Source organism: Molossus molossus, unplaced genomic scaffold, assembly GCF_014108415.1.
Source record: "Molossus molossus isolate mMolMol1 unplaced genomic scaffold, mMolMol1.p scaffold_m16_p_10, whole genome shotgun sequence".
In the NCBI taxonomy this organism is placed as follows: Eukaryota; Metazoa; Chordata; class Mammalia; order Chiroptera; family Molossidae; genus Molossus; species Molossus molossus.
In genome coordinates, this window is record NW_023425345.1 from 100,654,218 (window position 1) to 100,671,361 (window position 17,144).

The window sequence follows — 17,144 nt, forward strand, 5'->3', positions numbered from 1 at the left end:
ATGATTTTTATGTTTTATGTTCACTAGTCTTCTAGAATCTTTCTTTTTCCAACCACTGGAACTTCTCTTTTTCATAAGTTGTAGGAAAAAATGGCCAATTGTCTTGCAATATCCTCTTCCTGTTCTTAAAATTGCCTAGGATGCTTGCCAATGAATCTTGTTTTCTGTGCGTGTTTTTTAAACAAACACAGTTTTATAAAGTCCTTTAAAATAAATATCATTAGATAATTAAGTATGGACTTTTGTGCTTTTACCCATTTTATTTTCTTTAGTTAATGATCACTACCCACAATTTTAAAATAAATATGATGGAGAAGAAAAATGACTTTCAAAGCTTGTGTCCTTCCCTCCTCTACACAGAGATGGTAGTTTTCTTGAGTCTCCGTCCAAAGAACGTCCCTATTTTCTTTCTTCTTTACCTTGTCTCTACTCATCTGTGTTATTTCTTAACACAGCAGTACTTGTCAAATCAAGTGGATTTTTCAAACCGTAAGTTGCTCCCTGTGTGACTGCTGTAACCTGTTCCTCCTTCAACAGTGCACCGTGGATTTGCCGGAAACTCGCTGGCAGGACACGTGTGCTCACGACTCTCAGTGAAACCAAGGCTGTGGCCACCAGATATATTCACCGTCTCCCTTTTCTCTCTCTTTCCGAGGTTCGGATCCTAACATGTATTTTGGGCTGATTAGTTTTGCATTTTCAATTTCAGACTAGGGAAGAAAAGGATGTGTTAATAAGAAAACAATTTTTATTTTTTTGTATGCGAATGTATGCAGCTTTATTTACAATGGCTAAAAACTGGAAACAACCCAGATGCCCTTCAACAGGGCAATGGTTACGTTAAACAAACTGCGGTACATCCCTACCATGGACTACTACTCAGCAACTAACTCTTATTACACAAAACAGTCTAGATAAGTCTCCAGAGCATTAAGCTAAAATTTTTTAAGTCAATCCCAAAAGGTTACATACCATTACAATTTCATTTATATGACATAGTAAGAAAACATTTTAAACATATACATAAAAAGAAATACATATATTATACACATGACTTGGCTTCACCATTATCAACCTATCTTGTTTCAAGTTGACTCCTTTTGCATAATTTTGAAGCAAATGTCAGACATTTTATCACTTTATCTGTGATTCCTTCAGGATGTGAAGAAAAGAATTTTTATTTAAATAATAAACTATTATTTGGCTGGGTTTTAAATTTCTACAAGAAAAACCACACTAATATTTGACTTGGTGCTTTAGACATTGATATGTTTTCTATCTACAAAAAGATTTATTTGTCATATCTTGACATTAACTTGTTTTCTTTAATGTTGATCAACAGCTATACTCCAAAAGGCAGAAACAGTGATTCTGGTGTTTTATACAGGTGTTGTGAGGAAAATTTTAATTATAAAATGATAGAAGCAAAGTTATTTAACAGTCTAAAAATGAGGACAAAGCAGCTGGTGATGGAGTGTCTTTCAGGTCGTGATTGGAAGCAATGCGCGCAGTTTAACTAGAACTTGATTTTGTGAAATATTATTTTTCATCAGAATAAGCCTAAGGCCACTCACTGATACTCCATGCTTCCCTCCACGGTAGGGTTAAGACCTAACTTTCTCTGCCAGATTTTGCATTGACGATGGTTTGGAAAGCGCCAGCCCCCGTCTGCACCCTGACTCAGATGGGCTGTGGTCCCCACAGTGGCTGGGCTTCTCCACGCTGCTGCTGATACACATGAAAAGTACATCTGGGAGGAGTCTGGAAGAGGCGCAGGAAGGAAAGGGATGGTCTTCCACCCAAGCTGCCAGGAGACCTGCCTTGGGGCTGTGTCTGGAGTCAGGGCAACTTCTGAAGAAGGAAGACTGAAGGCAGAACTGTGTTGGGCACCCTTATTCACTCAGTGTGGAAATTAAATTCACAGCTTTTAATAAACGCCCTAGTCACAGCCCAGCCATTACACAGAACTCAGATACTAACATATGAAAGATTTCTGTCCAGCGTCAGGATACAACAATCTGATGATGCATCTCTACTTCCTTAAAATGTTTGGACCTGAGCCAGACTATCACTTTAAACCCTGCCTTGGCTCAAGCAGGTAAATAAAGTAGGTTGCTTTCAATTCCCACTCACCTCAACCTGGCTGAAACCTAGTGCGCCCCTCTCCTCCCTCCCAGAGCCTCCCCACCTCCCCATCCTGGCCATGCTCAGCTGCTCAGACCGCTCCTTGGAAACTTGGGTTCTCGCGGGCTCCTCCCCTCCCTCACCTAGACCCCATCCCTTCCCTGAACTGCTAACCAGAGCTCCTTCCTGTCACTGTTTCAGTCCTATCCTCTCGTCTCTTAATAGTTTGTTTCTTCATCAATTTAATGAAAGTCAGTCTCACGCCTGTTTAAACCCCAATATTCTAGTCTAACCATCCTACACCACCCTTTCCTGGTCCTGGCAGGATTACGCACATTTAACTTTATCTACCAAGTCATCAACTTTGCCTACTTGAACTTAACCCTCCTGCCCCTTCAGCTCCCTCCTCCACTGCCCTCCCCACACACTGCCCCTCCCCACACACTGCCCCTCCCTCCTCCACTGCCCTCCCCACACACTGCCCCTCCCCACACACTGCCCCTCCCCACACACTGCCCTCCCCACACACTGCCCCTCCCCACACACTGCCCCTCCCCACACACTGCCCTCCCCACACACTGCCCCTCCCCACACACTGCCCTCCCCACACACTGCCCCTCCCCACACACTGCCCCTCCCCACACACTGCCCTCCCCACACTGGTCTGACTCCCTTCGCCTTCTTTCCCGAGTGCCCTCTCCTCTCCACTGATACAAGTTTGTTGCTACCTTCAAAATCATTTCCCAACTTAGTAGCTAATAATTGTTCTTGTTCTTGCTTTTAATTGCAGTAAAACTGTTTCTCAATGTCTTATGTAAGCCTGGCCATCTCAAATAAACTGTAAGGTCTTCTAGGACAATGACGATGTCTTCCATGCTACTATTTTCAACGAGATTGGTACATGATTGTGTAAGGAGTATGTGCATAAAAATATTAACAGAAAGAAAAAATACATTTTCTAGACTGTGCACCATGACAAGAATCTTTTCCTTCCAATCATTCGGCCAGGTCATTTTTTGACTAAGCTGGTATAAATTTCAAGTGAAGCAAGAATGTTGATGTGTGTGTGTGTGTGTACTTGTGTGCACATGTGTGTATAGATGAAAGGGGCTTGGAGGAAGGAGGCGGATGGGAAGAGTGTGTGTAGGTGTGTGTGCCTAACTAACAACCATTCCAGCATCAAACTAAATTATTTTGGAATTATTTATAATGATAAAATTGAAATGTCCAGCAGTAGTAGGATAATATTTTGCAGCTATTAAATATAATCATTATGAAGAAAGGCTATGTAGAAACATGAAAAAATAAGAATAGTCTATGTGAAAAAGACTAGCATGAAATGATCATGATGATTATATTAAGATGATTCAATTAAGACTCATCCTCCAGCCATCTCCCTACATTTTCTTTTCTTTCATTTTTAAAGAATATTTTTATTGATTTTTTAGAAAGCGAGGAAGGAGAGGGAGAGAGAAACATGGTGTGAGTGCACAGCATCGATCGGCTGCCTCCTGCATGCCCCCCACCAGGCACCCCCCTAACCAGGGATTGAGCCCAGAAGCCCAGGCATGCGCCCTTGACTGGGAATCTAACCAGCAACCTCCTAGTGACCGGGAAGATGCCCAACCAACTGAGCCACACCAGCCAGGGCTCCCCATCTTTTCATATGTCTAAAATCTTTTCTAACTAAAAGAGTGTATTAAAAATAATATAATATTTTTAAATAAGAGAAAAAGTCAGTAGCTGACAATTATATGCTAAGATGAAATTAACCTTTGTGAAAATTGTTAATTATAATGAGTAGATGACCCACATTACAGATTTCCTCAGTCAACTACTTTCCTTTAGATATTAATTTCTCTCTTTTACCTTTCTCCTGCCCCAATCTTCTCTAATGAGCTAATTCTGGACTTTCAGAAAAATTTCCCAGAATATCTTGAATACAACTCACCTGTCTTATTATCTCTTGCTCGGACCATCAATTATTCCTAAATAATGAAATGAGAAATGTTAACGAGTTAACATGCAGCCTCCCTTTATGAACATACCTCTAGATATAATGACACAGATACTTTGGTTTACTTAGCTTCTTCAAATCCATTCATTCATTCATTCATTCATTCATTCATTTATTCATGCATTCATTCATCTCTGTCCTCGTTAAAGATTTTGATGATGATCCAGAGTCACACTTATCCTCTTTGTGGATAATTGAACTAGGATATATAGGAAATACACTGAATAGCAGAACTGGAGAACAGAAAGATTTCAATAGGCCAGCAAGATGGACTAAATCAAACAAGAAGTTTAGTAAGAGTTTGTATAAGGGTCTGCAATTTGAGTTGTCAAAGCCAGGGCTGTACAAGCATAGCTAGATCAAAGCCCTTGTGAAAAAAGCCTCAGGGGTGTTAACCTAGAGTAAGTTCTCCTAAAAGTGCAGGGTATGAAGTAGCTGACAGAAAAGGCCCCTTTGAGCTCCGGTTGCAGTAACAGAAGTATCATGTCACAGCCCCTGGGGAGTATCAGGAGATACAGGGCTAACCAGGAGTTCAACACCCTCAAAAAGAAGCTGAAACCCCACATAAAGCAAAATGAGATAAGTAGCAGCAGCACTTAACTATGTGGGGAGCAGGAAGTCAGGAACAGAGTGGGCTTGTGGAGCAGAAAGGAGATGGCCCTAAGGAACTCCATCAGCTGAACTAGTAACCCGAGGTTTGTGAGTATGTGCTTCTTAGACCAAGGAGCCTGAACTGTCAAGTGGACACGCACCAGAAGGTGTTTTTTCACATAACAAGGCATTTGGTTCTTGTGGCCAACCATACATATTTATGCTATGCAGTGTGCAGCCACAGAGTATATTTGAAATTGGTCTGAAGCTACCTAGCCCATGTGGGGATGAAATTCCTAAGAGCCCCAGCAACTGCAGGCTGAGCAGCTCCACCCTTGGCTGCTGCAGGAAGGTGGAGGACTGGGCTTTCTCCTGTCTCCCACCCTGATGCTCCCACACTATTTTTCAGTCTTGGCTGTTAAAGCTGTTGGTTTTACCAACAGCGTGCCTCTGAATAGGGACTAGAAAGAATCCTCAGGAGAATGTTTATAGCTGATAACAAGAGAGAGTGTCTGGTTTTGCAGGAGATGAAATGTTCTTTTGTATGTGAGCAGGAAGTAAGCAGATAGTCCACTTCAATAGCTTTTTATATCCACCAGGCATGTTGAAATTGATCTTTTCCATCACTATTATCTATAAAACCTCTTCCTTAGTGGTTTAGTTGGAGCTTACTGTAGCCCATTCTCATTCAAATGTATTATCTCTTTTTTGGGCAAGAGCCGAGAGCCATACCTTTATTCTTCATTATTTTAGCTTAGGTGTTCATTTATCTCAATGCTAAAATTCATCTAAGCTAAAATGGAATCATGAACAAAGCCTTGTGACAACCTGTAGCATCTTGAGTTCTTTGTGAGGATGCTAACACTACTAACAAAAGAAGAAACAGTAAAGAAATGTCTGGCTATCATTGCAAGCCCACAACTTTTCCAAAGAATAGTTGGGAAGTTTGTGGAGAACCACTCAATGCAGAATGATTTGGGGTAAATTAAGTTAGATTCAACCATGACTCTTTAACTTTAAGTAATTGAGCAATATATTTGCATTGTTGACTGGCATCTTAGACTATGAAGACTGTTTCAGCTGTCTGGCTTTACAAAGAAAGTCCATGAAGATTCACTTCTGACAGCAGGTATTTGGAGTGTTATCTCTCTGTGTGCTTTAAAAAAATAAAATAAAATCGCATTTGAAAGGTGATATTAAACTTTTGTAGGTCATACTATGGACCACTTTCCCCCAGAGTAAGCTGTCTCTCCTGAGTCCTGGGACAGACCACCTCCTCTCCGCGCCCATCATAAAACACAAGCCAGCCTCGCACTGGGTCGTTCTGGCCTCTTTGCCAGATTCTCAACCCCTTAGAAGGCAGAAATGAGATCTTCCCATCACAGTGTTTTTGGCCCTAACACAATGCCTGGTTCCTGAGGTGGCAGGAGGGCAGTGCTGAAGGCCTGTCCTTGGGAGAGATCAGGGAATGACAAACAGCTCTGAAGTGTGGCTCCGGGTGTGTTTCAGACTGTGCCTGGGCTGCGGGAGCAGTTGCTAGAAGGGTCCGTGGTCAGCTTCCAGCCCTGTGATCCGCGTTCACTAACTGGTAACTGAATGAGCCTGCGGTTTGGGGAGGGACCAGGCTCGCGGGAGGTAGAGAAAAGGAGTCAGGGATCGCAGTGAGGCGCACTGGAAAAATGGAAACGGGTGGTGAAGACGGCAGACCGGCAATGGCTGCTTCCTCTTGAACCACGAGGGACTGTGGCTCAGTAGCCCTGGCGCCAGGTGCTCCGACACGCGTTTCCGACGTTGGGCGGCGGGTGGCAGAGACCTGTCCTTGCTCTACCGCCCAGAGGTGTGGCAAGTTCCAGTTGCCCAACTTTCCCAGGCAGCGCGGTAGTCCGGTCCTTCAGGAAGAGTCGCTGGCCGGGTCAGGAGCCATCACAGTGCCTTTTATCATGACCATCTGGCAGGTTCCTATGGAACTATTTTTCAAAGCGGCGGTATTTACAGGGACAAGGTTGGACTGCTCGGTGCAGCCCAGGAGGCTTTCAGCCTTTGAGGCAATGGAGACAAAATCAAGGAACAACGTGGAATTAGTGCCACGGCAAATAGCCTAATGACTCAAGTCAATTTCACCGGGTTTTGTTCGAAGAGTCACTCATCTTCTGTAGCAAGCTGCCATCAGAAAGATTTTTTTCCCCGAGCATTTAGGAAATAAAGTTCATGTCCTCGGCCCTTACAAGTTGCAGGAGCAGTTTCACGCTTCGGCGTTTAAAAAGGTATCTTGATGTTATTTCTTGTTTTGCTTCTAGGAAGCTGAGGGTTTAGGAAATGACTTGGGCGGGTGCATCTGCGGCCGAAAAAGATACAGACGCACTGCACTCTCTAGGGACCGGAGCCAGTACGCTGTCTTCCCGAAGATGCCAGGCAAGCGTCCGGTGCCTTTGGCTCTCCCGGTCCAGTCCCTGGTGCCCAAGGTTTCCGGCACCTTCCGATGTCTGGGGACAGTCGGGGGCTCGCAGAGGGTGGGGAGTGGGCGGAGGCGGCTGGTTAAGGTGGGAAGAACAAGGAAGGGGAGGGAGCCGGACTGCGCCTCACTCTTTGGTGCCAAGGACACTGCGGCCAGCTTCCCAAGGGTCGGACTTTCCGCCCCCGGGCGGGCGGTGGAGCTCCAGTCTGTGCCCTTACCAGCTTCGGGCGGCCCCCAGGGCTGAGTAATCCGGGCAGAGGGAGTCTACCAAGATTTCCTGAGCACTAAGGAAAGGAGGAGGGCACGCGGGCTAGAGGGCCGGGAACGAGGACCCAGAACCTGCCCGGATCGCGCTCCCGGGCCAGCGCCTCCCCCACGCGCGCGCGCGCTCGGCCCCAGTCCCCCGCCCCCGGCGCCCCCGCTCCTCTCCGCAGCCGTAGGGAATCAGGTCCCGGAGGAAGAGGGTAGGTGGGGAGGAGGATGAGGGGTGGGGGACCCCTTGACGTCACTGGAAGGAGGTGCCGGGGTAGGAAGTGGGCTGGAGAAAGGTTATAAATGGCCCCCGCCCTCGACTTTTCTTCATCGAGGTCCGCTAGAGGCTCGGAGCGCGCCGGACAGACCTCGCGGCTCTCACCGGCGGCGGCAGCTCGGAGCGGGCTCCGGGACTGGAGCGCAGCGGCCACGGACGCTGGGCTGCGAGGATTACCAGACAAGTGGCTGTCTCCCTGCCTGGAGCCGCAGAGAGGGGCGCTCGGGGCGCAGGGCCGGAGCGCGGGGTCGGCGGCGGCGGCGAGCAAGAAGACAAGCCCGGGCGGCTGGGTCCGTCGCCCGCCGGGAGCGCGGGGACCAGGCGAGCAGGCCGCGTCGCGCTCACCATGGTCTGCTGCTGGGACGCCGGGGTCCTGCTGTGCGCGCTGCTCAGCGGTCTGCTGCTCACAGGTCAGGCGCGGCCGGGCAGCGATGGGGAGGCACGGGCACACTCTAGGGGCCGGGGACACGCTGCGAGGCGAGCCTCGGCGGGAACCTGGGACGCGAGTCTCACCGTGCACGCCTGGGGTCGTGACGCCTTTCTCCTTCGCGGGGCGGTCGGGGCGCGCGCCTCAGCGAGCAGCCGGAGGGGCCCGCGGGCATCGCCGCCCTGGTGGCACAGAGGCTTCCCCTCGGCGGCTGGAGTCGCTGACCCTCTGCCTCGCTCCGGGCTCGGGGAGCGCTGCTCGCTGGGATCTGCCTGACCCTCAGACCTGTTCCCAGGAGGCCGGTCCAAGGGGTCCTCCGGAGCCCTGCGCCCGGCTCCCGGAACGCCGGCGGGGCCGCCGGGGGCTGGGCTGAAGCCCGACCGTGGCGATGTTGGGCATTGGCCACGACGTCGCACCTCGAAAGGGAAGGAAGAGAATCCACCTGGAGGGGTCCGGGAGCAGACAGATCCCCGGAGGTGGCAAGAGCTCGTATCCTTCAATCCCCCGAGCCCGACTGTCCACGGAATGTTCCAGAAGGGTCCATTCCTCGGGTGGGGCCCTTTCCACCGGTCCAGCCTAGGTCTCCGACGGGGACAGTCCAGAACCCAAATACCGTTAAGTTTTGGAATGCAAGCCTGGCCTTTAAATTCCGAGGGAAGAAAGGGCGGACGATTTGGACCAAAAGATGCGATTTGAACAATTGTTGCTACCCACCCTTTTGCCGGGTGTTAGAGAAATAGTGGCCGAACCATCCGGGCCAGGAAGTCAAACCAGGTTTAGGGTGGAGACCCCCCCAGTGAGGCGTCAAAGCCCGAGGGGATTTACGGGCTCCGCTCGCATCTCTGCCCTGCCCGGCGGGCCGAGTGGCCAAGCCCTTGGTTCAGCCCCGCCGGACAAAAGACTGTAACATAAAAGAAGTTACTACAATGATTCAGGGAAGGAATTCAGTACAGTTGAGTATATTTAAAAAAAAAAAAATTCTTGTTCACCCCCAAAGGCTGTAACAGTTAAATATTCCTTCTCAGTGGGAAGACTAATTAGACCGGCAGTTTCTAAATAACAAGTAATAGTTTCAATTAGATTGGTGAAACCATTAACGCGAGAGGCAAGCGCGCTGTAAATTGGAAATAGTTGCTAAAATAACTGTTGAAATGAAATATTGCTGTTCTTACTCAAAAATGCATTTTTCGTTTTGAAGAGTCACTTATTTTGAAACAATTGCTAAGAGTATATAAATAACTTGCTGAAGTCTATCTGCCTATTATGTAAAGGTGAATTACTGTGAATCCAAAAATGGAAGAAAGAAAATATGTTTTATTAAATTTTCTTCTTCTCACAGATATATCTTTATTTTTGTTTCAAATCTGCGGTTGACGAGTGAAGTATAGTTCTTTTTGTAATTAGGGGCCACTTAGATCTGTGGAAGGTTGTCAGAAATGGGAGATCCTCTTAGATATTATTTTACTTAAAACGAGGCAGAAATCTTGGAACTCTGTGATTTTTAAAAAAAATTTACATATGTGTTATAGGAAGAAAGCAAGACAAAATACTGGCAAGGTGAGAACCTCTTTACCTGCCGGTTTAAGGAACTCTGAACTCTGTCAGCTATTGGGGTTTGTAATTTCGAAGTCTGCCTTCCCAGACCACAGGCTTCTCTGACTGGCCAACAGACATCTCTCAGCGAATCAGTGCTACATGCTTTCTAAACCAAATCAGGACATTCAAACAGCTGAGGGGCTGCAGCTCCAGGAGAGGGTCCAGAAGGGGCCCAAGTTTCTGCCCGGAGGATTTATCAGGAGTCTACTTGCACCCACCATGAGCCCGGTCTGCTCGCCTTCAGTTGTTACATATCCTTTGTGTATTCATCAGGGCTTATTATTGTGTGTGAGCGATGTGCCGATGTGCCCTGAGGGAAAAAATAACCAGAGGGTCAGTAATTCAGAAAGATAACGCCTTACCCTCCAAAGAGTCTATTTACCTCCTTCCAAATTTCCTAAGACATAAAAAGATGCCAATAATTCAGATACTTTCAAATCCTCTGTATTGCGGTGTCTTCCTCTAAAAGGGATACCAGTCCTCTACTCCACACAAAGTCGCCTTTTCTTACTTTTAAATCACCACACCCTTGAGGAACAGACCCTTTTTTCTGGCCCGATTTTTCTTGAGTTTTTGAGCAGCTAACACCTACAATTTGCTGTAACTAACTGGAAATGCTTCACTTAAAAATTTTGCGAGGGAAGTCTACATTAATAGCAAAGTTAAATCAAAATGTACATAAAAATAATACCCTTTTCTAAATTGAATGCAATAAATCTCATAATAAAGCTAATTTTACGTAACAATTTTTGTTGTTTTCCCAAGCCATGCCTTTTCGATTGTGTTTTTCTGAATTGCATATTGAAAACGTTAATTATTTATAGCACCTTTGGCAATCCACTTAGTTTTCCAACTGATGGATCATGTTGCAGGAGAACTGTAGGGTAGTCACCTACTCTAGTTTCTCAATATTTTTACCTTAGTTGTTTATTATTATTTGAAGTTTCCTTTTCCTGCTGAACATTCTATGAAAAGCTATCCAGTTTCTTTTCTAGTGAAACCTAAATGGCTTTTTACTTTCATATGCAAAATTCAGAAGTTAGAATATTGATTATTTCTAAGACCCTTTCCCAACTCTAAAATTAGAAATAGGCTGAACATGGTGTCTCTTTTTCTCCTTCCCTTACCTACATTTGCATATAGAATAGAGAGTGAACCCTGCAATGCCAGAACTGAGGCTGAAAGAATGAGGTTCCCCCTGCTATTAGTAATCACACTGTATTTTCTTTTTCACTAGTGGAATGCACCTGACCAACCAGTTAACTGGTCTTTAGTGGGTTGCAAGAGCTAAGCTATTACAGTATGCCCAAGTAGTAACCATCTTGGGCTTTTTTTTTCTTTTTCTTTTTAAAGCAGAATGTGTAATTCTAGTTATATCATCTCTTCTAATAATGCCAGTCATTTTAAACCCATATATTTCTTTTTATTATTAATGCTCACTTTGTTCTAAAAGAACTTTAGATTTCAATGAGGATACTAAACCTGTATTTTATGTGATTTTTTTTTTTTTAGAACAAACCAAGTAATCACTTTATTCTCCTTACCAAAAACTATTGAGATATTCTAAATCTACTTTGAATGCATAGAATATAGAAGTTAAAAATAGTGTGTTGCAAAGTTATGGCTGGTATTTACTGTGCCCTGGCAAGTTCTGCAAAGCAAGAACCAATAGCAGGGCAGCCTTCTGTGGCGCTTTAAGTTGAGATATGTACGCGAACGGGCTTAAGCATGGAAAGCAAGTGAAGGAAGCTCTCTTGGCACTTGGGTATGAAATACAGAGCTTGCTGGTGTTAGGTCCTTGGTTCAGTTGGGTCAAGAGTTTGTTGGATATCAAGGACATCTCATAATTGTGAGTATTTGTCATCGTGGATAGGGGAGAAAGGACATTTGAAATAGCACCCAGCCTTTTTTTTTTTTTTTTTTAAGTTAAAATATATTATTAGGAATGGTCCAAAGCATTAGAAGCATCTGTTGCATCTGGGCTTAACCAATTTACTAGAACAAAAGAATCCGTTTTGTCCCATTGGCCTTAGCATACTGGTGAGCTGGTTTGGAATGACGAGGTCCCCTCCCACATGCTTTTCAGGATTACCGGTGGTTCCTCACACGCTTGGGTGCGTGGAAAGTGCATGCTGCTGATTAAACTACTGGATTTTATACCAGACTGAGGGAGAGGAAGGAAATGGGAGGAATGGGGTAATTGAGGGAGGGCTTGAAAGGAAAGCTTCTGGCTTAGCATCTGGGACTGCAGGGAGGGGGGTTTCATTAAGGAAATGGTTCCATTGAGTCTGCTGGAGATAGTGGACTAGATTTCCTGCATTGCTGCTGGGGCGGATGTGGGGGGATGTCAAGAACTCCTGGGGATTTCCCATCAGTCTTGGTGAAACCATTTTTGATTACTGCTCCTCTCCTTGATGTTTTTGAGGGATTTGATCTTGTTCCATTAAACGCATCCATTGGGAGAATGAGGGAGAACCTCATGGATGGAGTCTACCCACGCCAGAGATGAGAAAATAGCCCCAGAGCAGTTTAGTGATTCTTTTTCAAGGTCAACAGCTGGCTAGTGGCGGACACAGGAACAGAACCCAGTGTTCATACTACAGATAACATTTTTCTTCATTTTTGTGTTTCTTCTACCCCAGGCAGAGTAGAGGTATTCAAATATTTGTTGAATGACATTATTACAGTGCTAACATTTCTTTTTAAACTCTGACATCATTTCTTAATATGGAATTTTCATCTATTTTCTTAGAGCCCCTAGGGGTTTGGATTAAGAATATCTGAATTATGGCTGCTGGGTCGTACACTGAGGGGCGTGGTGAGAAAATTAATGTTCCTGTGGGCGGTGCTCTAGCCCAGTTAAAGGAATTAACTCACCCTTTTCAGATGGGCCTTGCACGCTCATTGCCCCATGTTCACGCTGTTAGTCTACCGGAGCCTTTTTTCCCTGTGCACATCCTCCTCCCCTGCCTTCAAAATCTACTCAGAAACCATTGCTGGGAGTGCCTCCTGAGAGCCCCAGACACAGTGAATGGTCCCTCCCACTCCTGCATGGACCCTCCTATATGTAGCCCCTCTATGTGCTCCTCTTCCAGTTCCCGCCTGGCGCTGTTAGTATTCTCTTCATGTGGCTATGACCTTACCCTTTGAGGAGAAAAGACCACGTCTTAGCTGTCCTTAGATCCCCGACCCCTAGTTTGATGCCTGGCATGGAGGTTTTCTTGGAATGAATGAATGAATGAGTGAGTGAATGAAAAGATGATGTAGCCACACTATCATTTCAAAGAAGAAATCTTCTCAGGTCCAGATACGAATTTATTCCAATATATGGATGTGCTCCTGCCTGTCCATTTGAGTTACAGTAAAGTCTTTAGAGGGACTGTTCTTAGTAGATGATGTTTATGCTCTGCAGTGAGTGACTAAAATGTAGGAAATCAGCTATGAGCTTCATTCAGCTCTCTGAGATACCGACCTCCTGTTGTGTCACGATGCATCGCTGGGGCTTCTGAGCCCCCAAAGCCAGGTTTCAGTCTGTGCAGAAGTTCTGTCTTAGCCTCCCTTGGTGAGCTGCCAAGCACTCAGCTTTAATCTGCAATGTCTCACCCACAGTTTAGAGATAACAGTGCTCTCAGATTTTATGCTTTGACTTACTTGTCGAAGCATAACCCTGAGTCCTTGGGTGCTAAGCTGTGATGCAAACCTGAAGAACAGAGACCTGGCCACACTCAGCCCCAGTGCTCTGCTTCAATAGTAGCCTTTGACATCAAGCCACCTGACCAGGCTAGTCTGCCCGATTTTCTCTTTCCTTAGGATGGATTCCTCCCAACCGTTCATGCACACAGGTTCCTGGCAGGATCATCTCATAGGTAGATGTGAGACATAGATCTGAAAAATCTGAATCCCGTGGTTGGGGCCCAGGTCGGTGCCTCCCGTCTCCAGCTCCCATCCCCAGCCCCACACTTTTCAGTGTCCACTACATACTCCAAAACATGCTTCTCAAAGTGTGGTCCATGGTCCAACATCTGCTGAGAACTGAATTGAATCAGAGCCTATATTTTAATAAAGTTCTCAGATGTTTTGTTTGCACATTAAAAATTGAGAAGCTCTTGGCCAAGACATGGGAACAACCTTCGTGTCCTTTGATAGATGATTGGATAAAGAAGATGTGGTCCATATATACAAGGAAATAGTACCCAGCCTTAAGAAAAAATGAAATACTGCCATTTGCAACAACACGGATGGATCTTGAGAATATAGTGCCAAGTAAAATAAGTCAATGGAAAAAGTTAAGAGCCATATGATTTCCCTTATGTGTGGGATATAAAACTGAAAGCAACAAATGAACAAACACGAAAAACAAACAGAAACTCAGAGACACAGCCAACAGTACAGTGGTTATCAGAGGGAAAGAGGGGTAGGGAGGTAGCAAAGGGTCAAAGGGGTCAAATACATGGTGACAGAAGGAGACTTGACTGGTTGGTGAAAACACAGTGTGGTATACAGATGATGCATTATAGAATTGTACACCTGAAACCTATGTAATTTTATTACCCAATGTCACCCCAATAAATTCAATAATTTTTTTAAATTGAGAAGCACTAATTTCAGTAAGGGATTTGTGGCTCTGATGTCAGGGTCTAAATCCTTTCCCCCAATATCTTTTGATGACCTTTGACCTGTGTGACCACGGTACTAGTCCTGGGTCAACCAGGAGCCCCTTCCAGCTCCCACACTGTTCTTGTGCCCTATCTTCTGCTAGGGCACCTGTGCCCTACTTCACGACTCTTTTTACAAAATCTGCGACTTACCTTGGACCTGTAATCAAAGTAAACAGAGGTGTGGTCTTGAAAATACCATGGTTAGCCAAATCCTGGGTACAAGATCATGGTCTAAGAAAATTGGACTTGTGGAAAATAGTAAGAATGGAATTAGATAGGGTTTAACCATAAATAAAAGTGGGTATTTTTTGGTTTGTTTTTTTATTCTCACCAGAGGACATTTTTCCTTATTTTGTTCCGATAGAGTGGGAGGGAAAGAGAGAGAGAAACATCAACATGAAAGGGACACATCGAGTGGCTGCCACCCACACAACCCAACCAGGGCTGGGGACAAACTGCAACCGAGGTACGTGCCCTTAGCAGGAACCGAACCCGGGTCTCTCTGGACTGCAGGCCGGTGCTCTAACCGCTGAGCCAAACCGGCCAAGACCATAAATAAAAGTTTTATAAGGCGTTTGCTTTCGAAACAAAATTCCGCGGTGGTAGAAATCAGGCAAGATGTCTCCTTCTCCAGAATCTTTGTTGTCAAGGAGGCTGCACTATCTCATGGTGCTGTGCTGTAGCTGATAACACACTTTTTGTGCTTCTTACTGGCTTGAAATTCAATATGGTTTTCCCTTGCATTCTTCCTCATCACATTATTGCAAATCTTGGCAAATGCTTTTATCTCTTCACAGATTATCACAGAGCTTACAGGAATTTTCCTCAGCCTAGTCTTCAGTCCTTCTATTTAATGGGTGGAGGGTGAATAGATTTCCTTTCAAGACACCCATCATGTGGTCTACACACGCCAAGGTAAAACAATGATCAAATTCTTCTGTTAAAAGAGGACTGAAGTGAATCTTGTATAAAGGAAAAGCCTTGGCTTTCATTATATTAAAATATGAAACCATTTAAACTCAAGGCCACCTTTAAAAAACCCTGATTAGTAATTAGTGTGCCCATTAAGCTCTATGAAACCCTTTGTTTCTCTCTAGGGTCATGGTCTCCTGCCTTGTCCCTACATGAGCATTGTCTGGAGAGTTTTGCTTTTGCTTTTTGTTTTTTAAAATAGATCTTCTTGCCTTGCTGCGTTCCTGACCAATTTAATCACACTTGGTCAAGCTGGACCCAGACATCAGAATTTTAAAGCTCCCGGTGATTCCAGTGGGTGACTGAGGTTAAGACATTCCTGTTTTATCAGACATCTGAATTACCGGGAGAGCTCTGCTACACTAGAGCGTCGGGCTCATCCCAGAGTTTCTGAATCAGCGGGGCTGGGCTGGGGCCAAGAATGAGCATTTCTAACAACTCCCAAGTGACGCTGACTGCACTTGGAGAGTCCCCACCTGAGGGCTGGTTTCAGAGGCCACCTTCGAGATGCCTGCCCTGTGCCAATCTGCAAGAGGCTCTGAGTCATCACTAGATCTGTAACAAGGTGGAATAAACTGTATTCACGAGAGTTCATGCCAGGAAGAGGGTGTGTCAGTGGTGTGCAGAAGGAGCAGGAGGTTGAAGGCTGGGGCGGGCCACCGTAGACGTGGTGGGACTGCCTTCCGAGGAAAGGGGCTGTACTGCCCAGTGGGGTACGTGAATGAGGAGCCAGAGCTGAATTGCTGGTCGAGACAATAGTCCTCCTTCTGTGCCTTACACCACAGAGCATTCCGCCCTCCCTCTTTATGAACACTGGGAAACGTCTGTAGAGTCCTCCCTCCCTCTTTATGAACACTGGGAAACGTCTATAGAGTCCTTCTGAAAGGTGCTGTCTATTGACCTGCCTCAGGCACCCAGTGCCTTGGCCCAGCCCTGCCTCCCCCCCCAGCACAGGGCCCTTTGAAGCCTCATGATGTTTTGCCTCTCTGAGCCTCTGTATCCCTGTTTCCTTTGGTGGAATCAGTTTTCCCCACTCGAGTGGCTAAATTCTACCTGTTGGAGTGTATAGTTCTGCGGGCTTTTGTGATGTGCCACAGTCTGTCCACCTTGGTGAGAAAAGTCACTGTCTGGTCGGAAACAGAGCTGGCCTCCCCCTGTGCAGAACCACGGTGCTGGGGCCCTTTAGGGAAACACTGAGTGTTCAAGCTGCTGCTCCTTCCCTGAGAGCATCTGGGGTAACTACAAGGCTTCGAGGCCTCATGCTGTGTGTGCCCCACGTGGCCACGTCTGCTCTTAAATACAGAAAGGGCGTGTGCATTGCGCACCTCGGAGTCGCTGCTTCTGCAGGCCTGTCACGTTTGCATTGGTCTGTCACTTATCGCAACCCAGCAACCTGCGCCCCACCAAACTCAGTAGCCAAAAAGAAGAATTCATTCTGTCTCATGAGTCTGTGGGCTAGAAATTTAGACTGGGCTCAGCTGGATGGTTTTTCTGCAATTCTCACCTGAGTCACTCATGCAGCTATAGTCAGCTGGCATTCAACTGGGACCTTGATGCCGGCTGGCACCGGGCCTCGCTCTGCGTGCAGTCTTGTGCCATTCAGGAGTCTGGTCCTGGCTTCCCTTCGTGGAGGCAGGGGCAGTCCGGGCGCTGGTGGGAGCTGCATGGCCTTTTGAGGCCTGGGCTTTGAAACTCACGCCTTCTGCCACTTGGTCGGCCCTAAGCCGGAGCTAAGGGCTGGGGAAACAGGCTCCTCTCTTGATGTACAGTATTGT

At 46.1% G+C, this 17,144-nt stretch overlaps 1 protein-coding gene across 1 annotated transcript in view; it reads left to right on the forward strand.

Annotated features, from left to right (window-relative positions):
- Positions 1–8,021: 8,021 nt before the first annotated feature.
- FLT1 (fms related receptor tyrosine kinase 1) overlaps positions 8,022–17,144 on the forward strand; it is a 176,573-nt gene continuing 167,450 nt past the window's right edge. Inside the window, exon 1 of the mRNA XM_036251787.1 lies at positions 8,022–8,126. Within this exon, the coding sequence (XP_036107680.1) occupies positions 8,063–8,126 (64 nt within the window). The 5' untranslated portion in view covers positions 8,022–8,062. The remainder of the gene's footprint in view (positions 8,127–17,144) is intronic.